Source organism: Mastigoproctus giganteus, chromosome 2 (genome assembly GCF_048544385.1).
Source record: "Mastigoproctus giganteus isolate SK-2022 chromosome 2, ASM4854438v1, whole genome shotgun sequence".
Taxonomy (NCBI): Eukaryota; Metazoa; Arthropoda; class Arachnida; order Uropygi; family Thelyphonidae; genus Mastigoproctus; species Mastigoproctus giganteus.
The window spans coordinates 230,828,204-230,854,148 of record NC_143576.1 but is presented as its reverse complement, the minus strand read 5'-3'; the positions used below and the strand labels follow the sequence as shown (position 1 = coordinate 230,854,148).

At 38.8% G+C, this 25,945-nt stretch overlaps 1 protein-coding gene across 1 annotated transcript; it reads left to right on the top strand.

The window, feature by feature from the left end:
• The first annotated feature begins 1,308 nt into the window (after nucleotides 1–1,308).
• On the top strand, nucleotides 1,309–25,261 carry LOC150090233 (monocarboxylate transporter 9-like). Its single transcript, XM_090369025.1, has 4 exons — nucleotides 1,309–1,391; nucleotides 16,939–17,082; nucleotides 20,353–21,324; nucleotides 25,080–25,261. Exons 1-4 carry the CDS (start codon nucleotides 1,316–1,318, stop codon nucleotides 25,235–25,237), a joined length of 1,350 nt encoding a protein of 449 aa, XP_090225151.1. The 5' UTR covers nucleotides 1,309–1,315; the 3' UTR covers nucleotides 25,238–25,261.
• The last annotated feature ends 684 nt before the right edge of the window (nucleotides 25,262–25,945 follow it).

Here is a 25,945-nt window from a genome sequence, read left to right as displayed (position 1 = left end):
CAGCTTTCTCTGGGCATCCTCCACACCCAATCTCGACCTTCATGGTGGTAGACCATGTACCATGACTCATCACTCCAAAGAACAGTTATCCGTTCATGTCCAAAAACGACAGAACTTACAGGAAGCTAGACGGCGTCTGGCATTAGTTGGAACAATTAGTGGCCTGTGGACAGCTGCACAATCGTGGTAACCTATATCATGCGGCATCTTGCTCCCTCTACTGGTGCCATCATGTGTCCCCAATCGTCTCACTGAGGGCGTGCGTGTGCTGCGATAACGTCTGTGTTCCAAGCAGCGATTCTCTTAAATGCTCTCCTCTCAGGTTCCGCAAGCTTCGAAAGTTTGCAGCGTCGTTTTGTGACGGTTTCAGCACCAGTCCACTTCCATTTGGAGATCACTTGACCAATCGTTGACCTAGGGATCTTCAGTACGGCTGAAATGTCACGTACAGATTGCTTATGTGGCGCCGTATTATCATTCCGCGCTGTAAGTCTGTAAACACCTGTAAGTCTGTAAGTCTGCATTATTGCTGTTATGGGTATTGCATCAGTCATCTACGTATTATGTTTATTTCTAATCACTGATTGCTACACATAAGTACAAGATTGCGTACATGTGTCTCGAACGTGTTTTATCTGATGTAAATAACAGATAAACGATCGTTAAACTTTAACGATATGTACCACGTGAGTAAGGGAATCCAAGGTTTCTTTATTCGTGACATTTGGATAAGTACATAGAATGCAGTTTAAATGACAGCACCTTACGTCTCTCAAAGTAACAGGTTTGTTATTATCGAGCTCATCCTGAATTGTTACATTTCTGATGAATCAGTTGACACATCTAGAGACAGCGTTGCCTGAATACTTTCTCTGATGGGAGCCGACCTTGAACGTAACATGATAAGGAAAATATCAGCTATGTGTCCTTATTTAAAAAAGGGAGTAAAATGCCTTGTTGGAACAAAACTTTCTAAAATGTGCCGCGCGTCAGTTGTGTATCATTTACGTAGTACCTTTAGAAAAATGCAAAATCAGCACGGATTTTGTCATATTAATTACTGTGACGTCATGTTCTGTTTGTACCGTGATTTTATAAGCAGTGCGCAGGATGTCTGCTGTATATTTAAAACTTCTGTCGCATTCTGAGGAGGAAACTCAAAACGCACCCTTATCTTAAGATGCCTTTGAAGAGAACCGACCATAAACGCATAAAACTCAATGCTTCTAGCTACTCCTTAATTGTGGCCTGTTTTTTCATTGTTTTTCTGTGTTTTGGATTACAAAGATCAGGAAGTGTTTTGTTTGTAGCAACCATGAAGGAATTTAATCAGGATAGAGAAGGCGCAGTGTGGCCATTCAGTCTTTATACAGCCATGTTCCAGTTTATGGGTAGGTTTCTTTTTGGTGTGATTCGAGTGCTTATTAAAGATAGAGCTAAGAATAAATTATTCTTAAGTTTCGAACTTTCATAGGTAGGTTTAGCTGTTTATGAACTGATAAGTGATGTCGTTGTACTTACAAACAGTCGTGAATGGAACTACAAAGTAAATTTAACAAAAAAATTTAAATATTCGTAATTTACAATAAAGATAGTTGAAATGTGCAGGCGACTACAAAGTTTGACTTTAAATTAAAAACTAAACAGTTATTTTTCATGTCTAAGTTACTACAACCAAGATACATATGCACTAGTCATCTTACGTGACTAGTCTAAATTACTACAACCAAGATTGCACTAGTCATCTTACATGATTAGTGTATTTGATTGCCCCTTTTAGAACTATACTTCACGCATACGTGTATACTGACTTAATTGACCACTCAAGTTATAAATTAATATACAACGCTATGGCTGAATGGTTAACAGGGTTACAACAAGACTATACTAGAATTACATTGAAATATGCGGCCCAAAAATATCATATCCAGTTTTTAAAACAATGTCTTTCTGAAAATTTAATACCAAAATTTGCTAAATTTCGGCTAGGTTTGAAAATCCAAGGAATTTCCTTGGATTTTCAAACATAGCTAGCCATTCAATTAAAAATCGACGCCCAATCCACCACATTAGAGAATAGACATAACCTAAAATTACAAGCCCTTGGGGGTTTTCCACACAACAGAGGTCACCATTCGTCACACAATCGTTTTGAGAGTCAGAGTGCATACCGAAACACCAAAAACGCAGATAAAAATTCACACACCTTTCTCAATAGAAATCTACCACATATTAATAACTTCCGAGCCTATTTAAACACTGGTTCCCATAATGACCCTAATCCATCAGATAATGTAAAGAACTTATCATTTGTTACACTAACTTCTCAGCAAATAGCCCTATTAAATAAAGGTTTAAATTATAATTTACTGCCGAGAATCCCCCCCCACCAAGAAACAAATGATTATTGATCTTGAGTTCGCACTTAAGATTTGCCTCAAAAAAACGTATTAATCCAACAGATAAATCGAATCATAAACCAAACTATTCCCACAATATCAAAACGACATAGAGAAGAAGCTAAAGCTTCACACACACTTAGACAAAACCGCGATATCATTATTCAAAAGGCCGACAAAGGCGATACAGTAGTTATTCTCAATAAACACCATCATTTCAGACAAACGACATACGAAGAGGTTGCACCATAAGAGTTCAACAGCTTAGTTAACAAATACAGTATAACAAAATGCTCACCATCTATAGGAAAGATGACCACATCACTATGGCCCAACTTAAACAAATTAAAGCCCGCACATACAATATCCCAACCTTATTCGGCCAAGTAAAATTACACAAAACAGGATACCCAATACGTCCGATCGTGTCATATAAGAATTCAGCTTTTGCTTCCTTAGCCATGTTCATCTACCCAATTCTAAAACCACTCCGAGAACTCCTAACATAAAAAACTACGATGCTTTATTCATGAACTTCAAAGATCTCCATATCAAGGAGGATATGAAGTGATATTCACTGGATGTGACTTCACTATACACTAACGTAAATGTACCTTACGCCTTAGACGTAATCTGGGCCTACTTAAACGATGATAACTTAAAAATTAAAAACACCAGACTCCCCAAAGACAGAATATTCGAACCAACAAAACTATTTGTAAATGCTAATTACATTCTCTTTCAAGAAAAAGTATACAGGCAAATTTTCGGCCTCCCAATGGGCCTAAACATCAGTGGACTCATTGCTCAACTATACTTAGACAAACTAGAAAAGATCCATCTTGATCCATTTGTACCACAGATCACATACTACGGAAGATATCACAGATCAATTGACCATAAACAATATTCTACAGGTTTTTAATATCCATCAGAGATTAAAATTTGAATTATAAATTGAAGCAAAAACCCACTCCATAAATTTCCTTAATTTTACCATACACAGATTAGACCAAAAACTAAATTTCAGCATATATAAAAAATCCACTAATAGGGGGATGCTTTTGCATTTCCATAGTTACCATCCCCAACCATACAAAAAATCGGTCATGCTGAATCAATTTCTTAACATCTTTAAATATTCTTCCACCCAGATTTCTTTAACCACTGAAATAAATGAATTAACCATAAGATTCTCAAATAGGGGTTACCCGCCAACCTATATAAACAAAGTTAAAACAATAACCCGTGAAAAAATAAATAACAACAACCTCGCAACAAACATTGCACAAAAATCCGACAAGACCAAAATACATTTCATCACCATTCCATATGTCGAGTACTGGTACAATAAACTTAACCAAATATGGAAGGGAACCGACATGAAAATCATAGCAAAACCCATGAACAAATTATACACATTCTTCAGAAATCGACCTTCAAACACCACATTCCAATCACAGCATGACCTGGTATACAGCATCCCATGCAAAAATTGCGACGCTATTTATGTCGGATCTACCATGGGAGTGGCACAGCTTTCAGGCAAAACAACACGAAGCTTCTGTGTGGGCGGGTCGTTCAAATGCATCGGAACTTTCGTTCCACGCAATAAATGAACGACACCACAAACTGCCGCAATAAGTGCGGAAACCTTAGAGATGAAACTACATGAAACTTCAATCAGTATCCGTAGACCATTCATATTGTCCGACGATTGGTCTCTTATACGCATGCCTGAAGAACAAACACTACAACATAAGACAAAAGTTTCGGATTAATTGTGAGTTGCTCTATTCCTGTGAACATGACGCCCCGAAAAGTTCTAGTCCGACTTAAGGAATGTAGAGAATAATCCCCCCCATATCTATTAAACTTTTTAAACCCCTAAATTTAACTCTAATGTCAAGCTACAGGACCAAAAGAAATAATCGGTCCATATTTATTAAGCAGTTCAGACCTTCAAAAATCTAATTTAATGTCAATCCACGTTATGGTTTCCTTGCTGCCAGAGGTATGGTGTTTGAAGACAGAAGTCTTGAGCGCTCATTGTTGAGACCGTACGGTCTGAACACTACGGTTCTGACAGTGGGGAAGAAGTCCCACATGTTTTGCAAAATTGATATCGCCTTCCCCAAGAATTATTAGCGAGTTGGACCAGAGAGTTGGTTGGAAAAGAAGCTTCCTATATCAAAAATAAAGGTAATCCCTGTTGATTCATAATGACTAGTGTATATATATATATGCACGTAAGCTTATGCGGCAATGAGGCCCAGTGACACATGAGAGCGCATCTATGCTCCTGAAGAGATCGTGAAAGTAGTTGGAGGGCAGCAATATGACTCCCAAAAGAATCGTTAAGGAAGGAGGTAGTTGGTGGGTAGCAATATGTCTTTCAAGAGCATCCTCCTGTAGGAATGAGGTTAGGTAAGACATGTTATCCACGTCTCACCGAAAAGGGTGTTTATTGCCGGATAACGATCAACAGTCTTCTGCACTATAAAACAGTCTCACATCGTGGTTAGATGTCATCTTTGTACAGGTGTCCAGTTATTTTATCCCTAAAAACAGACGCCCGCACATACACTCAAATAGATCCCCCCCCCCAGTAAGAGCCTCGGAATGCCATGTCCTAGGAATCCTCCGTATGAATGAACGTATGGAATCGCTCAAGCAAGTTGGACTCATGGTTATGCTATGCAGCCATTGGTTTGGATACCATGTAACATGCTGTCAACACCATAAATGCCATCATCATCGTCATTTGCCATCTTGCACTGTAATCATCCTGGTTAATTTTTCTCGTTGTGTCACTCCTATATGCATAGTGTATCTTTTCTTGTCCTAACCACTGAATCTTAGGGTTGTATTTTCGGTTTTATATATTTTTCTGCTATTGCGGACTTTCATCACCAGAGGCAAAGTGGCCCCAGGAGCCAGTAGCAAATTTGGGTCCTCTACATACTAATAGGCATGGTATTATAAGTGACTTTGATGGAGACAAACACGGGAATCACCAAGTTCAAAACCTGCCAGTCTGGCCCTGTCACTATTTTATTTTTGGGAGGGATTGTTTTAGTTAAGACACTAGTATATTTATAACATTCTAACCGTATAATTAAAAGACCAAATGGTATGATTGTTTACCATAAAATTTACCTTTTCAACTACTTCTAATTTACTTTTCGGATTTTTGAGCTATGCGTTATTACCTGATAATTATGTACACTGGTTGGCCAGTTTATTCAGTTACACGTATCTTTTATACCATGCGGTATAAAGGATACGGGTAAAGCAGATAGATACTTAACGTTGTATATATACAATTCAATATGAGTTTTTGAAAGATTTCAACATTTGAGTAAGTAATTTTAAATGAACATGTCAGCCGGTACTAATATCTCAGAAACTTCAACCTTCTGAGGCTGCTGTTTCCAATAACTAAATAACGTCCAACCAACGGCGATCCTGTGGCGAAACAGGAACAGAGGCCAATGGATTCTAAGAAGGCTTATTCACAGTATCAGAAAGGATACAGCAGTCGAATAACAACCCGGAACAAAAGGAGTGACCAAAGAGGCATTTCAGAACGCACAACTCGTCGTACCTTGTTATGGATGAGGTACCGATACTGCTGTCTGCAAAAGATGAAAAGGAACGATTACAGTGGACTCAAGAACACCCACACTGGACAGCGGAGGATCGGAAAAATGTTGCTTGGCCTAATGAATCCTGGTTCCTACTATTTTAAGCTGGTGGAAGGACCAGAATTTGGCGAAAGCATGAAGCGAAGAGCCCATCCTGCTATACTATCTGTATTTCTACTACCATCCATTGTCTTACTGTATTATCTGTATTACTACTACCATCCATTGTCTTACTGTATTATCTGTATTATTACTACCATCCATTGTCTTACTGTATTATCTGTATTACTACTACCATCCATTGTCTTACTGTATTATCTGTATTACTACTACCATCCATTACCAGGAGCATCCCTTCATGGTTGAGTGCATCGATCTGCGAATGGGTTCTTCCAACAAGATTTGCTGTGTCACAAAGCCAGAAATTACAGAACAGGTTCCAGGAACAGGACATTGAATTCAGTCACTGCAGTGGCCTCTCCAATCACAAAATCTCATTGTAATTGAGCACCTTTAGGGTGAGGTGGAACCAGCTCTTCGGAATAGACAGTTGCATCTGTGCTATTTTAGCAACTGTTAGAATCAATTGATAAACACGAATCAACAAAACAGGGCTCGACGAGGCCTGTTTTCGACGCCTCGCTGAGTCCATCTCCCAGCGAACACAGACTATTATGGGGGGTTAAACGGAGACTACTCGCTATATGCATCTAATAGCTAGTAGATCCCGCTATTAAATACATAGGAGGTTCCTACTTATGGCCACTCAGTATATATATATATATATATAATATTTATTGTATACAAACGTGGTATATACAATAGACCCTTCACAGCAGCAATGCCAGGGGTTTTACATTGGCTGGTGGACAATAGCCTTGGGGAGACGGGGCCCACATTGAAGTTCGAGCTCATCCCCCAGAACCAATAATAAAATAGAATCAGTGTCAGATTATTTACAGAATATATGCTTTTGACAGTATTTACAATGAAATAATACAGATATTCATATTTACATTATGTTATATTTATATTCATAAAGATATTCTTGACTTTATTTACAACACATTCATAAAGACATCGTGCTTTGAATATTATTTACAATATTTTGGGCATTGTTATGCTGCCCTTATCAATGTGCACTTTGCCTGGCCAACGTCAGGCTCTTAAGGGTCTGTCTTCGGTACCTCCGATCCTTCGCAAACCTACAGAGGTCGCCGTCAATTGAATGGATTGTGGGGAGCATCTCTCTGGGAAGAAAGCGGTCACTGAGCGCTAGTCTGTTATAGTGAGCTGTGAGCGTGGGAGCTGACCTCAGTGCGGGTAGAAGGATCCTCCAGCCACACAGTTCCCAGATGCTTGTCTCCGAGACCATTCCGGTTGTCATCTTGACAGTGAGAACAAGGCGTTTTTCCAATACAAGATCTGGAAGTCAGGCAAAATGAAGTGACATCGCCATCGCAGTTGTCCTTTGCTGGGGTGGACGACGATGTTTTTGCGTAATCCAACGAAGGAGCCAGAATTGGCGGAGTACACGCGCTTGATGTTGGTAGGAGCCACGAACCCCCAAATTTCCGAGGCATACAGTACGACGGAGTATACTGAGGTGTATATGTACCGACGAGTCACATCCAGATCCCTAATGTGGAGCAGTTGTTGTTTTGTGGTCCAGCGCATTTGACAGAATTTTGCTATGAGCTTGTCAATGTGAGAGTTGAAGCTCAGTTTATAGTCGAAGACGACTCCCAAGTCTGTATGCATCTTGACCACTGGGAAGGGAATGCCGTCTAGAGAAGCTTGGATTTCAGTGGGTTGGCGTTTCAGAGAAAAGACAATTTGGGCTGATTTAGCAGGGATAATGAGGAGGCCAAATTGATGGAGATAGGAACCTGAGTCGTGTAACTTTTCACAGATCTTTTTATTGATGTTTGAGAGATGTTCGCCGGGGTTAATCTGAGTGTATATCTTAATATCATTGGCATAGCAGAGTATGTCTTCTGTCTGTTGCACAAACGGAATAATAACTGCAGTGAATAATGCTCCGGAGAGGACTCCGCCTTAGGGAACGCCCGCAGTGATCTTTCTCATGATTGTGTGTTGATCCGCTTTAAGAAGAATGGTTCTGTCAGAGAGCAGGGTTGTGATAAACCACAACATGTCACCTTTTATGTAGAAGTAGTTTTCTAGGAGGTGAACAAGTGAGGGGATACTGATGGAGTCGAAGGCAGCTTCCAGGTCGATGTAGGTGACAGAAAGCTCTGCTTTAGCTTCTAGTGCACAGAGAATGGTGTTAGTTATGGATGTTAAATTGGTGACTGTGGATCTTCCTGGAATGGCATAGTGAATCTGTGGGGGTTTGTGAGGCATGATTTGATTGGTGATGATGGAAAGTAATGTCTTCTCCATGAGCTTCAAGAGGCTGGAAGAATGAAAGATTGGCCTGAATTGTTTAATGAGGGTTGCAGATTGGCATTTAGGGTGTGGCCTCACAGCATATCTATTCCAGAGAGAGGGAAAGTAGTGCTGCGTTAAGACACGGTTAAAAATTGATAGTAGAGGATCGATGATAAACGAGCTAAGACATTTAATCATGAATTGTGGCACAAGATCGGGGCCTTTAGTTGCAGTTGGTAGCAATCCATTTATAGCAGTTATAAGCTGCTTCCTGGTGATGCGAACGGTGGCGAGAATATAGTAGGGACGTTGTTGATGGGTAAGTTGCCAAGTGCATCGGGGCCACAGTGTTTGAGAACCGTGCAATGTGGTCCATTTACAGTTCAAGGTCCAGTGTTTTAGGAATTCCTGTGTGCTGAGAGTCATAAAACGATTTGCCTTTTCGTAGGGTTGCATTTAAATGCTTTTTAATTGCAAATATTTTCTGAGTTGAAAACTGCCCGGGCTCTGGAGAAGGCAATACGATCTTATATAGCGCCTGATTCTTTCCATCTCTTATGCAGACTTTGTTTTTGTTGAAAGCTGTTGTTCAGTGCTAGTGTTCACCAAGCTCTCGAACGGGAAGTGATAGACAGTCTTTGTAGCACCATAACTTGCAATGGTTCGAATCCATCTGGTCATGAGGTCCACAGCTAGCTCGAGATCACAATTATTGAGAGCCTCCCAAGGTATGGAGGATGCAGCTTCGAGACATCGTGATGGATTAATGAATTTGGGTGCTGTGATGTCTTTTTTCTTTTTTGGGCTTTGGATATCAAAGTTAGGTGCGGCTAAGTGCAGGAGTATGGCAATGGGTTCGTGATCGAGTCGAAATAGGTTTTGAGGACTGTCTTCGAGGTCGCATGGTGCTGAAGAGAATATCAGGTCCAAGAGATTAGATCCTCTCGTGGGGTGGCAATTAAGTAGGCCGATTCCCAATGAATCCATACTGTTAATGAGTTTCCTACTAAGATGTGTGAGAGTAGGTGGAAGACTGAAATCTCCACAAATAACGTGCTTAGCAGAGGCATGGAGGTGATTTACTAGCCAGTGGATCACATCTTCAATGATGTCACTGGGCCTGGTGGAATGTATATTGTTGCTATGTCTATCAGGTTGGCATTGAGCTTGAGGGATACCATATATCATTATCAACTTTGAAATACTGCTCGATAAAAGCTACTGTAGTTATATAATCTGTCATGTATTAGGTATTTTCTGACTTATTGAAAAGAACAGGAAAAAATCGAAAGGCGTCAATAAACTGACTTCCATATTTTCTATTCATGTGACCCTGATAATCCCCTGTTGTTGTGATGCTCTGAATTAGGATTAAACTCCCATTACTCCGCTTGCATATAAAACAATTTTGACTTTTCCAGCATTGACTTGTCAAATTGCTATTGATCCAAGTTTCCTCCAATATAAACGATTGGTCTGCTTTCCCTTCTAAGTTGCATTATTTGTTGAAAATATCTGGTCCTTTTAAGTATAATTTCGTGGGGTTTTTTTTCATTAAAAGCTTTCTTTTGCTTTGAGATTTTTCCCCAAGAAAATTCGATTTCATGAAGCATTTTTAGAAGAGATTCCTTTTTAAAAGTAAAATTTATTTTCTCTTTCAGAACAGAAATTAATTTTAGTATATTTGGAACTCTTTTTCTCATTTATGAGAAGTATTGGACAGTTCGCCTTAACTTCTCGATCGAATTTGTCCACGCCTTGGCTTGTTTTAGTTCGCTTTTTTTTGGGCGGTTTCAAAGTGAGATTCTTGTTACCTAAAAATATAAAAAGGAAAAAAAACGATCTCGATAAGAAACAATGGGATATGACTGGAAGAAACCCGCTAGATGTGCAGCTACTGGAACAAGTACAGAGAAGGGCAACGAGATTGGTGAGGGGAACAAATGGGTAGGTACCCTTACCAAGAAAGGCTTCAGTTCTACAAATTACAGTGTCTGGAGGCTAGGTACCTGCGTGGTGATCTGATTGAGGTGTTTAAGGCTTTAAATGGATTGGGCAAGCGTAGTGCTGATGGGATTCTTCATCATGCTCAGACCGCACACATGACGGGGCGGGCACAAATTCAAATTGCGGAAGGACGGTTGCTGAATAGATGTGCAGAAGTTTACCTTTAGCCAACGGGTGGTTGATTGTTGGGACAAACTTCCATCTGATGTTGAGGAAGTTGATATCTTAAATTCAAGGAGAACTAGACAAGCCACTGGAGGGAATGAATAGGTGAAATGGGAGAGGCTTTTTTTTGTTTGATGCTGTATATAAGCTTGCTTTCTTGCGTCATTTGCCAATGCTAATTACTAATTACTAGAAATTCTCAGCTTGTCTTGGGATCAGCAGAAATATTCTGATAAAATAAGATTAATAGGTTCCTTCGTTCTAATTCATGAATGTATGAGGTATATTCAAAAAGTATCTCGAATTTTAATATAAACGTTTATTGAGTAAACAATTGAGCATACTTACCATCACCTTCAAAGTACCTTCCTTCTTCACACACACACACACACACACATACACACACTTGCTCTATCGAGCATTCCAAGCTTTGAAACATTCTTTAAAATCCTGTTTTTAGCGTACGTAGGGACGCTTCGGCGTTTTCTTTGATGTCATCCACTGCAGCGAAACGACGATCCCATAGTCCCTTTTCAGTTTAGGGTACAGCCAGAGGTCAGATGGTGCAAGGTCGGCGGGGAGTAGGGAGGCTGCTGAATGATTGTGAATTTTTCTCAGCCAAGAACTGCTAAAGTGTGACTGGCGCATTGTCAAGATGCAAATTTCAGCCATCCTTCCACTTTTGAGGTCGTCTTCGCCTCGCATTCTCACGTAACCGTGAGAAACCCTCAACGTAGTAAGCAGCAGTAATGCTTCTCCCCTAGTCAGAAATTTGTGGTGAGCTATGCCCTCATCGTCGAAAAACAGCTATCAGCTTAACTTTGATGCTGAATTTTGTTGCACGAGACTTGTTGGGGCATAGGGATATTTTTGTGTGTCATTCGGATGATTCCACCTTGATCTTGGGGTCGTAGGCAAACACCCAGCTCTCTTCCCCAGTGATCACTTTTTTTTAAGAAGCTCAGATCCTGCGTTGATATTTCGAACAAACCACCTGCAATGGATTTCCAATCTGCGATGGATTGCAATCCATTTGATTGTTCGACAGCAAGAGTGGAACAAACTTTGCACACGAGAAGCATCACTAAATCTTGCGCCAGTATTGTATGTACTGAGACTACATTCAGTCCAACTTCATGAGCAATCTCAACAGTTATCCACCTATCATTTCGCACAAATTCCTTCACTTTTCGCTGTTCTGTGATATCGAAGGGCCTCCACTGTAGGAGTCATTTTCCAGGGTTTCCTGTCCCTTTTTAAACCGATTAAACCACTCGTACACTGTTGTTTTCTTCAAAACGTTCTGATTCCTCAGTAAACAAAGAATCAACAGGAATAATTAATCAAGGTGTTGAAATATTTGTGACGCATTCGGTGTCAGTCTGTTGTAAAATATGTTAATCATATAGAAATAGCGAAATTTTATTTTACTCTCCTCATGACGTAGGAATGTCATTGTAAACGTTTCTCACCTCCATGTCTAATGATTAAAATTTATACACGGCGCATATTTTTGAATAATATATTAGCAACAGAATTCCATAGTTGCAACTATCAGTATGTCCCAAGGTTATTTCTGATAGAGCATGGACTGTAAAATTCATTCATCAGCAGTGTTTATTACTGCAACTCATCTTATGCAATTCTTTAGCTGACTGTAGAGATAAAATTGTAAAGTTAACAGTACAAGTTATTATATTTTTAAGTTTCATTAATACTTTTATTATTTTCCATAACAACGCCTGGTTAAAATTGCGAAAAAACAATCTCTAAGTCGAAGTTTGAAAGAATATCAAACTTCACATTATATCAAACCGAGATTTTGACATTACTCCTATTTTTAATTAGATATATTAATTAAAAAGGAATGTATCTAATTAAAAGTAATAAAAAAGAATCTCACTTTAAAAACGAAATCACAAAAAAAATCTAGGAATGTAAACAAAATATGCACTTTGAACTATAAGATGCAATCAAAATATTTCCGGAATCGCACGCTGGTATTTAAATGGTTTGCGCTACAGCCGTAAGATTTAAGTCCCTCAGCTTAAAGCACTTTTTTTTTTTCAGAAGATTGTTTCGGGAAGTAACCCCACAAGAAACGCTCTAAGATTAATCTAGAAATCGCGATGGCCACATAAGTGTCTTTTGAGATAAAACAATCTTCAAACATTCAGACAGTCTCAGCTGTTGAGACACAAGACGTAATGGATGTTGCATCATGAAAGCAAATTGATCGTCATTCGTAGCCATGATATTGCACGCGATGTACCGATTTTCAGAGAATATTTAGAGGCGTCTTATAGAATTCTTTGTAGATTTTCGTTTTCCGTTGCTCGAGGTTTGTGTTTTGACTTAGGGGTTAAACTAGTGGGAAATGTACGGTTTACCACTTCTAAATACCCTCTGAAGTGTTGATTAATACACTATAAATAGATAAACAAACAAAATAAAAATTATTGCGTAATGTAGTTTTAAACGGCAAGAACGCTCGCTAAAATTTATCTTTTTCGTTTAATCAGATAGATATAAAATAATGATGCGATATGTTAAGCAATCTTTGTTCCCTTGCGGGTCTCTTTTAACTTCTAAAGAAGAAGTTGCCTTGTCTGGACAAGTTAGGTTACCCTAAAACACACACACTTCAACAGCAGTCAAAACCACTTTAAAATAACAAAACTCTGCAAATTTTTGTTCAGGAGCAAATGGTTAACTTTAACGATTTTGTTTTTTTCTTTTCTTTCTATTTAAATATTCTTAAGACAACTTATTTTTAATGCTTTACTTCTTGTATAAAAGTAACAAATGTTGTCTACTTGTGATTCCTTAAAATGACTTGAAAAAAATATGCTTTTGTTACGCTGGAATCTGGGTCTGAAGTCCTCAGGAATATTGATAATACTAGTTAACTTCACCTATGCCCTCGTGGTCTTTCTTGCTTCTTTTAGCTCCCTAATCTCTCAGCGAAGCCATATCGTCTAGTCTCTAGTGCATGGTCGAATAATGTCTTTCCGCCCTCGGCTCAAAGGTTCTTTTGTGCACCCAGTAAGCTGCAGCAAGAAAGTTGCATTTTCAGGTTTGTGACAAAAACTGAAACCGGATTTTTGTAAAATACGGTTTCAGTTCTTGATTCGCAATAACCATTTCCCTAAAACAACTCGAGTGTAAACTGCATAATTTCATCAACGTTCGTCATCATCAATGTTGACAACATCTAGTTCCATTTAAGCAAACAAAACATTATTCACAGGTTAATCTAGACAACGTTACATTCCAATTGCGCTTAGTTGTACACTAAATTGTGAGTACAATTCCAATTGTACTCCCAGCTTCGTGTACAACGTAACATTTACATTTGGCACCATCATCTCCCGGGGAGGTACGATTCCTGACTTATTTTAATCTTAATTCTGAACTTTCCTTAACTAAGAACATTTCGTTAGGGTGAAACTGAGGCTACAGATTAACTAGTAGCGATTTTAGTGCAACATTACGCATAATAATTTCGTCCCAATCGCTAAAGTTTATTTAAATTGCCTTCGTCAATTTAAATAAATAGAATAAAGATATATTTGGAAATTTGTCGAAATCGATAAGGATAAGGTAGATCTACTCGTCCTCCATAATAAATTATCCATCGGCGTGAATCACGTGATGATTTTAATATATAAAATTGATAGTTTAACAAAACAACTGGACTTAGTTGCTGAGGATTCAGAAACATTAACTCTGGGGTTCCCATGTACATTCATCACGACTCAATCGCTTTCTTTTCCACTTTGGATTGTCACATTCACTGCGCTATATTCCCTAAAATAGCCATAGTTTGAGTGACTTTACCGAGTCATTTTTCGGCTGGTCACTGGACACAAATTGATTTGCCCTTGGAGAGCTCATTCCGGCAGCTACCTGATGCATTCGTATTTATTGAAAGAATGAAGAAAAATGGCAAAATACCTTAAACATCATAAAGCTAAAGTCTCCTGTATACCGAATTTTAATTCTTTCGAAGTCCGAGTTTTTACCAGTCATTGATGGAGGTCCATCTTCATCAATGACTTCTAGGCTTCCTGGAAACTTCGTGGAACAGTTTTCCGATCTCTTTTGTCTTTCAAGAACTGTTCACTGTTGAACCTTCTTGATCGTTAACGGTTTTTAGAGAACCTTTATCAGACTTCTTCCATTTTGCACTCCGATAATCCTACGATGACGTACACTCATATAGTAATTCAAAAAATTTCGAAAATATTTATATAATAATTCGATTCACCTTAATCGAGTTGATCACACATATTTACGAAATGGCCACTTGTGGCCATTGGCCAATGGGTTGTCCACCCCTGGTTTACAAGGTGGGAATTTTAAAATTTTAACGTATCTTCGACATTCTGCACTTTTAATTATTGCCTTCAGGAGTTTTAATAAGTACAAGTGTTGCACTGGTCGTCAGTAATTTAATAAAATGAACAACATGCCTCAGATCGCAGTAAGTATGCGCATCCTTCATATTGTCCATTCATTCCTCTAATCAGCTCACGGCAACAAACATAACATCCATAGCCTATGCGATGTATGAAAAATAAATAAATAAAGAAAGAAATAATAATAATTGCCGGATTTCTGTTGATCCAATTTTAATGAAGTCAAGGATGGCTTGAGAAACCTTTCCAAAAGAGCCAAATTCCTACTGGGGGGCCGAGTTGTTTAGATGCGGACTGAGGGATGACCGTGGTGAAGACAATAGATGCTTACATGTGTGAACAGACCTAAAGAAAAAAGGTTGTAAAATAATTTATCTGTCAGGTGAACTGTTGACACGTGCTGCCAGCTGTCGGAAATAAAGAAATACATTGGATTTCTCTAGAACCTGTTAACCTTTTCTGTTGTTAACTTTTCCATGGACGATTGCTCTCCATCATCCTTTGCCTTTAGTATATTTTCCGTCTTAATTTCAACCTTCATGCATATGTACAACCAGCAACTCTCTTATTAGTCGGTTCCCATTTAACTTTCAGAGTAACCTGGATTCGTCGTGGGCTCAACGAAATGTCTAGAACCTGGGGCAAGGATGTTCTCTCAAATCGACTCAATTCCTTCAGAAATAGTCCCAAATCGGATGGCTGCGAATCTCTACTCCGATGAATAGGTTGTTTCACCTCATCCCACAGGCGTTCCATTGGACTGAGATCTGGTGATTGCGGAAAACATCTTAGACTGAATTCGCTCTCATATTCTGGAGCCAAGTTTTGTACAAGTTTGCTTTCAAACATGTTGCTTTATCCTCTTTAGATAATCTTTTGACTTGTCCATTATCGCATCAAATTGCATACAATGAGGCATCTCTCGGTGTCTTATGTCGCAGCTGCTTTATATCGCATGGTGCGAACACGTGATGTTGTTACCGAATGGGGGGCTCCATTTAATGAAAAGGTTCCTAATAAAGTTGCCATTCAACGTGTATTGTCTCCAACTACGCAGTGTTCCTCATGTTCCCTCCCCTTTCTTTCATTATGTAGTCACGCTCATTTAACAGTTTCCATTCTATTCTTCCAGGAACTTGTTATTGGGTTTTAGGTGCGCCAGTAACGTAGGTTATTCCATCTTACATAAACCCTCATCGTACATAAACCCTCACAGTTGGTATAATCACCGTTCTGCCCACACAGGGTGAAAAAGACCTGAGTTCGAATCCAGGAAACTTTTGGGGGGCTTTTTCTCAACGTCGCTGAGTCAGTCGGTTTCCGATGATGATAGCATGATTTTTCTCCCGGAAATTCGGGTTTTCGTCCAGAAAAAAGCAGAACGCAATTTACAGACTTATCATACACGGGCGAAATATGGCCTAAGTTGCTGATGCGCCTAAAATCCTACAAACCAATCAGTGGTATATAATATGTCTGTAACTTTGTGTTCTGTGGCCGATTTTCTATTCTCTGGATTCATGCAGCCAAGTTTCCGGGAGAAAGAACCATGCTACTCTCTCTAGAGAATGACTAACTAAGCCACGTTTTATGGTCTCTTTCAGTTGTGAAAGAGATCATAAAATTTTCCGCATCAGTGACAAAATTCAAGCTCAGATCTTTTCCACTTATTGTGGGGAGGACAATGATTATACCAACTGTGACGCACGTCGTTCTCTTTGGAATTGCTTTAAAACAGACCACAAAATAACCGGGTTGAATATAAAAATCTTCTCTGTCAGTTTTTTTTTTTTTTTTACATTATATAATTTAACGTGAATTATTATTTTGATGTAATGTTAAACACAGTACATATATATAATATTATTTAGGAACACAACGTATAATTTTCTTATTCTGTTACAGCGCTACCTTCAGGCATAATGGTGCATCATTTTGGTAACCGCAAGACGGCGATAGCAGGAAGCATATTTGCAGTATCCGGTTTGACTGCCTGTGTTTTTGCAAACAGCATTCTGTGGTTAACCATCTTATACGGGGCCATTTTGGGTAAGAGAGAAAAAATATACAAACGCGGAGTGTAAATAACAGTCTAGAATGACTCGTATAGCTAGATATTTGAAGGATGGCAATTTTATAATTTTTATCTGTTTTTTATACCTGTTTCAGAATTATGTTCATTATTTTTGTTAGAGAATTTAAATTAAAGACATATAATTGCATTATTTGGGGAAAACAAGTACCTTATAATCTAAATGGAATGTTTGACATATATGGAAGTTAACCAGTAATATATATATTATTACTAGTAATATGATATGGTATTAAGAGGTACAAACTAAAGGTCATAATGATATATGCGCCAACATCGAGCCATGATGATGAAGAGGTTGAAGAAGTGTACACCGAAATTGAGAGACTTCTAGATGAACAGAAAACTCACTACACCATTATTATGGGGGACTTCAATGCTAAGGTTGGAAAGATACAAAATAGCCAGAAAGGGAATCTATAGGACATTTTGGAATTGGTGAAAGAACTGTGGAATTTTCAAGATCTCGAGGATTGACAGTAATGAACGCTTTTTTTTCAAGAAAAGCGTGAACAGAAAGTGAACACGAAAGAGCCCAGATGGATTAACAACTAATGAAATCGACTTCATCCTCACTAATAGAAGACATATCGTGAATGATGTTACCATCACGAACAAGGTAATTGTTGGAAGTGATCACAGAATGATAAGATATAGATGTAACCTTGATATAGATGTAAGAAAAGAAAGGACAAAACTGACTCGAGTAAATAATACGAAGCACTTTGAGATAACAAAAGAGGAGAAAAGGCAGTATGTACTGGAACTTAGGAACAAGTTTGAGCTTCTGCAGATCTTACAGTACCAAATTGTCGACGAAGAATACACAACTTTCTAAAAATGATAAAGCCCTAGAAACGTATAGGTAAAGAGAAATCCAAATAAGAAAAGATTAGTCAAGAAACACTTGTCATGATGAACCAAAGACGGCTAATGAAGAGCAAGATAAACACTGACAAGGACAAAATTGAATATACTGAGTTATGCAAAGTCATTAGAAAGAGACTCAGAGAGGAAATAAGATTTAACACAAGAAAAGTAGAACAAGCATTAAGGGAATTCAAAGGACTTAAATCAGCAGCCATGAGCAGTAATACAGAAAGACAAATGATACTGAAACTGGGGTATACTTATAAATAGCAGAGAAGGCATCATTCAAATAGCAGACTACTATAAAGAATTATATAAGGAGCGAAGGAATGATGCCAGCGGTGGAGAAGATGGATCACAAATTGGATCACAAATTACCAACACATACGGCATACTCTACATTCTTCCTGATGAGGTAGAACATGCATTGAAGAAAATGAAGAATCAGAAAGCCCAGGGAGAAGATGAAGTTACTGTAGAGTTTTTAAAATTAGGAGGAAAAGATATAACACAAAAACTGGTAAGACTCTTCCCAAAATTCATTAGGAAAAGCGTGACGCCTAAGGAGTGGAATAATGCAATCATAGTTTTGCTGCATAAAAAAGGAGATAAATCAGAAATTAAAAATTATAGACCAATTAGCTTGTTATCCCACATCTACAAGTTGTTCACAAGGGTCATTACTAACAGATTAGAGAGAATACTTGATGAGAATCAACCGAAAGAGCAAGCTGGCTTAAGGACAGTATTCTCAACTATTCTCATCACAGCTAATGGAGAAAGCAAATGAATTAGAACACCATTATGTCTGGCATTTGGGGATTATGAAAAGGCATTTGACTCCATACAGCATAAGGCAATGTTTCGGGCACTGGAAAGACAAGGCATAGATACTCCATATATTATGATTTTGAAGAAAATATATGAGAACGCTACCTCCTTTATTAGAGTAGACAAAGACAGTAGCAAATTTAAAATTGAGGAAGGAGTTCGACAAGGAGACACAATATCTCCGAAGCTGTTTACTGCTGCCCTTGAGGAAGCTTTCAGAAGATTAGACTGGTCGCAGAAAGGAGTCAATGTGAACGGAGAGTACCTAAACCATTTACGGTTTGCAGATGACATTGTGGTCATAAGCCACGATCCCAAAGAATTAGAGGAAAATCTTAATCAGTTATGCACAGCTAGTAAGGATTTTGGACTAAAGATGAATATGGCTAAAACAAAAGTAATGATGAACAAGTATGCCACAGAAAGGGAAATAATGATTGAAGGAGCAGTAATTGAAAAGGTGGAGTCATGTACTTATCTGGGACAAGTTATTAGCTGTAATAATGATAAATGGCTGGAAGTCAAGAGAAGAATAAATTTTGGATGGATAGCATTCAGGAAATATAGTCACATACTGAAGAACAATATCCCAGTTTGTGTGAAGTGTAAAATAATGAACCAATGTATACTCCCCACCATGACTTATGGAAGTGAAACTTGGGCACTCACCAAAAGAATGGAAGAGAAGTTGAAAACTGCACCACTGAAGAATGGAACGAATTATATTAGGAATCAGACTGTCAGATAAAAAGAGAAACACATGGATCAGGCAGCAGACACAAATAAAGGACATTCTTATCAGAACTAAAGAACTGAAATGGACTTGGTCAGGACACATAGCTCGAAGACATAATTACATATGGACTAAGAAAATAACAGAATAGTATTCAAGAGGACCTAAAAGAAAACTTGAAAGACAACAACAGAGATGGACAGATGAAATTCACGAGTTTGTGAGTAGTAAATGGATGGCCATTGCACAAAACCTAAGGAACTGGAAAGTTGCTGGAGAGTCCTTCATCCTGCGATAGATTTAAAATGGCTGCTGCTGCTGCTGCTGATGATGATAATATATTATGCTGATTTAAAATAAAGTAATTGGAGAATGACATATTTTGGCGAATACAGTGGATTAAAACTGAATTAACATTAGTAGGATAGATCATGTATTTGATATCCCCCACCTCCAATAAAAAGGATATAATTAAAGTGACGAATTTTACCACAGCATGATATCTACGATCGTACTCAATTCAACTTTTGATTCTCGGTAAAGAAACTCGAGCCATGTGATGTCATAATGTTTCTGTGATCAAGTCCAGCCTGTCTTTTGGGGAGTTAAAAATGCCATAGGCTCTATCGCTTTCCTGCAAGAGCTGGACCAACTAATGTTTTCAGAATTGAATACATCATCTAAGAAAAAAGGATTTTTAAATGGAGAGTCATTAAGATTAAGGAATTTGTTTTTATCATTTTTATAGTATTTCAATATAAATATTTAAATCATAATTAATTGTTTTTTACAGGTTTAGGCATGGGTTTCTTGATGCCAGTGGTTCCCATCATTGTTTGCCAACAGTTTGCCACTGTCAAATCTACTATTCTTGGTGTAGTGTTGTCTGGTATGTCCGTCGGGGGATTCGTCCTGCCAACCGCCACTGAAAAGATGCTCGAGATTTACGGTCTTCGTGGAACCTTTCTCATTCTAGGGGGACTCATCATGAATGCTATTCCAGCAAGTATGGTTATTCCTCGTGTTCCTTGCGTGCTGAAAAACTCTTCTGGTGTCAACGAAAGATCAAAATTAGGTAAAATTAAAGGCGATCGTGATTTGGAAAACGAGGACATTCTTCATAGTTCAACTAAAGTGGAAAGGAAAATTAAAGACCAGGGTGACCAAGTTTTGTCTGATATATTGACAACTGGCCCTTTGCTAGAAGAATCCCATAATTCCCAGAAAATTATGAAAAATGAGTCTGAAAGGGAATTTCCACTTTGGACTTGTTTTCATTCCCTAGTGTGCACGTTGCAGATATTAGTCGGGATGATAGCATCCCCATTGTTTCTTATGATTGCTCTTTCTCAGGCTGGCTTCTTCTTCGTTATTAACTGTTATTACACTATTCTGGTCGACTTTGCCCTGGACAGAAGGAACTCTCTTGACTCTGCGACATACCTTATTCTCGCCTCATGTTTGGCTTGCTTTGTGGGCAGAATCAGCCTCGGTTGGGTGACCGATAAAGGCTTCCTGACCAAGAAGGACTTTACGATATTAGCTTCCTTAGCGGTGGGAATAATAATGTCTTGCATACCTTCGACAGCGTCTTACGCATCGTTGCTAGTGCTTGGAATTCTCTATGGAATGCTTGAAGGCGCAAACGCTTACTTGTATCAACTCTTATTGGAAGAATACTTAGGGAGAGAAAGCTTTGCCCTCTCGAGCGGTCTGGCTCGCTTTTTTATTGGATGTTCGTCTGTCCTAGCTCCAAGTGTCATAGGTAAATATACTTTATGTGTTTTTTTAATAATAATAATAATAATAATGATCCAAAGAAGAGTCAGTTTACCCGATAATTTTCTAAAATTTAATTCTTGAAGTCATTTCATACTTGTGTTACTTTATTAATGTTAATATAATAGTTAATGTCAATCTCGACGTGTTAAGGCTAACTTTACTTGTATTAATACGTAAATTCTGCTTATATGTCCTATATCTTATATGGTATGTCCTATTCCAATTTACATTTAAAAATAATTTTCTTTAATATTTACTGTCTTGAAGGAAGTAAGGAATTTAAAAGAACCATGACTTTTAACTTTAAAATTATTATCTATATGGCAGCTCATGACATGTTGGAAGCAAAATTTGTTTGACGCCCTGCAATGACTGGAACAATTTCAGGGCTTTTCTTTTAACATTTATTTCTAGCTTACTTCTAGAGATGATGTCAGAAATCCTTGTTGTGGTACTGACTGGCATATCGCAGTCATTTGTAAGCCGGTCTGTATCGTCTCTCTTGAGACGTTATCAGATGTTCTTGATGTATCCTTGGCGTATTGTGAAATATTTCAGGTTTGAAAGGCAGTGCTGTTTCGGTCTATTGTTTGCTGTAATTAGCTTTCCTCAAAGTATCACTGAGATGCACTGTTGGAAGAAGCTTAAAGGAAGAACTTTCTCTCATTACGAAGTCAAGAATATGAACTCATTAAACGCAAAAAGTATTATAAACCAAGAAGATCTTAATGAGAAAACTGAATTTGGTCGTTGCGTACAAAATGTACAAAAGGAGGCTTCGCCCACCTGTACAATAATGCTCTACCGTGAGTTAAATCCAAATAAAGATAAATATTTACGAACCACATCACATTTTATCATATTCTTTATATACAGTGGTGGACAAAAAAAAACTGCATCACTTGTGAATTTTGCAAATAATGTGTTTTTCGCTGCATTGTGGGTTGCAGAAATGTTCGAAATGCATTTGTTAATTGGGATATATATCTCTGTGAATGAAATCCAATAAAAAGACTTCACCTGACTGGCACTGGCATATGCCTGATTTCCATAAACATCTTCCCAAAGGGTAAAATGCGTGATTAATGGAAATATGAGAAATCATGCAAATGGCAATCACGACAACCAAACATACATTTTATTGCATTCACGTGTACAAACTGAAATGACAAGTTAACGTAATTGTATTATGTCCTGTAAATCAGCAAAATAAGTCCTCAATATTTTGTTGTTCCTCCTTGAGCTGCAATTACAGTCTTGCAACGATCTGGCATAGAGTTAATTAACTTCTGGATAAACTGTTGCCCAATTTCGTGGTACCACACCCTTACAATGCTCTCCTGCAGCTGAATCTTACTTGTTGGCTTCTTCTGAGCAATTTTAGACGATATTATGAATCAGCAATTTCAATGGGGTTCAAATCTCGACTGTTCCAACAGTGTAATGCCAGCATTTCTGCGGTGTGCTGCACCTTAAGGGACAAAAACGAGGGAAAACATTGGTGTATGTATCTTTTAAGCCTTGTGAGACAAGAAGACAAACTCATCATTAAATCAAAATAGCATAAAACTTACCAATTTTGCCGTGTGGCAAGGTGCGGAGTCCTGTTGAACAATGCAATTTTGGACGTCTGTGTGCTGATCCCTAATAACGGGCTTCAGGCACTCCTCCAAGATAGCAGTGTAGGTTTCTGCATTCCGTTAATAAACTTAACTCGCCCCACCCCTTTGCTTGTTATGCATCCCCAGACCATCTGACCGGGGGGGGGGGACTTTACAGTCGGTGTTATGCAGTCAGGATGGCATACCTCCGATTTTCGTCTTCTGACATATCGCTTCCCATCCGAGCCATGCAGATTGAATTTCGATTCGTCAGAAAAGATGACGGTGTCCCATTGCTCTTTTGTCCACGAAACATGCATTTTAGCCCAAGAAAGTCGCTTCTTCCTCATTTGTTGGGTCAACAAAGGCTTCTTCTTGGGCCGATAGGCATGCAGACCACATTCCGAAAACCGTCTTTCGACAGTTCGTTTCAATACCAGGTAAAGGTAAACTGCAGCCATTATCAAGCCACTGTAGGATGGAAGCCTCTTCAACAATTCATGCTGAGGGAAATGGACCATAATCTGCCACGCTGGTCCACTGCGGGTTGGCAGATCGACCGTATTTAGCAGTCAGGGGCTTGAACCCCGGTCTACTCAAAGAGCGTGTGCTACTGCACTCCAGCTCCTAACCACTCAGCTGCGGATACCAGATTCCATCTCAAAGTCCAGTTTTAGATCAGGAGCACTAGTGTGGCGATTACGAAGGCATAGCCGTTTCAAATATCGATCTTGGGAAGACATAGTCACTCTCTCTTGCGGCCTGTTCCAGGTCCTCTCTTCACCTCACCGGTTTCACGATTTAATTTCCACACCCGGGATACTGTTGTCTGGTGACAACCTATTTTATCAGCGATAGCACGCGTAGAAAGCCCTTCCTGGGACACAGAGCAACAGCTACACGTGTTTTTCTTGGTGCCATGCTTACACATCCACAAAACAGGATACTGATGAGCGTGTATACCCTTCTAACGCCGTATTTATAGAAATGGCTGATGACCTTGCAATTACTGTTTGATGCAATAGAAGCGTTATCTGACGCAATACCCTTGCTTTGCGGCAAACAAAATTTCTGTAATAAAACAATATCTTATACGTTTCACTACAAATGTTAATTTTTTTAAGGTGATGCAGTTATTTTGTCCGTCACTGTAGAAATCAACCATGCGATTAAATCACAGGACAAACATCATATTGTGGATCAAATTCCCTATCGTAGGTTAGCAGCAACACTTCTAATTTTTCGGGATGAAAATCCTCAACAAAACCTATACTGAGTCAAGAAAATTTAAGGCAGAAAGGCTTCCTTCATCACCACGATTTCAAAAGGCCTGGCTTACTGACAAGTCCGTATGCAGTGGAGCATAAAAATAATGTATATTCGCTCGCTGAATATCCAAAGGAGAAAGTTTCCCTTACTACTACGGCCTTGTGCGTAACACAGTTGATAGAATCGCCATTCTCCCCAAAGCGGGTGGTAAAGATCCGAGTTCGAGTTCCATTAATGACGTGAGGAATTTTTATCGACCTTTTTCACAACGTGGCACAGTTAGTCAGTCTCAGGCGAGGGTAGCATGATTATTTTTTCTCCCTGAAACTCGGGTTTTCCGTCCAGCAAACAGAAAATGGACGGAACCCACTCAATTTACAGACTGTATACACGGAACAATGTGGATTTAGTCGCTGATATTCCTAAAACTGTACTACAACAACCTTATTAATGTTTTGAGGACAGTTATGCATATGACTTTTTTTTTTTTTTTTTTTCAAATACTGAACTTAGTTTAAATTAAGGGTTGAAGTCCACACTCTGATAGGGTTTGAAACTAGACCTCTCCGAATGAAGGACAAGGTCGAAGCTCATATATTGGGTCGGTAATAGCTTGTGCTCTTTGTCTGGACCACATGTTTTTCTGGATGAAAAACCTGAGTTTCTTGGGCAATGACCATACTACGACACTCCCAACACCGATTAACAACATGGCCCAGTTAATTGGTATCGGGAGTGTCGTCCAAAAATTCCTTCCATCTTTGATGGACTTCAAAGACGGATGGCGTGTATTAGTGTTATCAAATGCATTCAGAATAGTTCAACGATCCACATACTAATGATTGTTTCTTTTTTTTTTCGCTTTCAGGATTCTTCAGAGACACGCTGCACAGTTATGATGGACTTTTCTATACACTTGGTTCCCTTTCCATTTCTGGATCGCTTCTATTGATGACTGAACCCCTCCTTAAGAAAATTGGAAAAAGAACACCAAAAGACACAATTCCTTTGGGAGCAGAGATTTAGAAAAAAAAGAGCACTGGGAGGGGATTATTATTTTTAGGATTGCCCTTAATTAAATACCTTAACCCGTATTTTGTGTCTGTAAATTGCGTATGTCCTATGGTTGATTTGCTGGACGAAAAAAACCCAGTTACTGGGGAGAAAAACCTTGCTATCTACGCCTGAGACCAATTAAATCAGCCACGGAGTGAAAAAAGCCCATTAAAGTTCCTCGCGTCATCGACGGGATTCGAACCCAGGCCTTTTCCACCCGGTGTGGGGAGGACAATGACGATACCACTGTGCTACCCACGCAGATGCACTGGGAGGGGACTTTTATTATTATTATTATTTTTTTAGGGTTACCCGTAATTAAATACATTAATCCGTATTTGTGTCTGTAAATTGCGTATGTTCTATAGTTGATTTGCCTGATTTGCTGGACGAAAAAACCCCAGTTAATGGGGAGAAAAACCTTGCTATCTACGCCTGAGACCAACTAACTCAGCCACGGAGTAAACACTGGGAGGGGATGAGTGAGAAATGGAGACTGCCTAACTGAGGCAAATGTAAATGTGCTTCTAACAATAGAAACATATCCAGATAAATTGCAAAGACCGCCCTGGTGTGATCGCATCGCTGGAAGAGAGGATCCGTACTTTCTTGCTGGCCCATCTTGCTTATCGAAATCCTAAGCATCTTTTAGTTCCTGTATTATTACTATTATGAAGA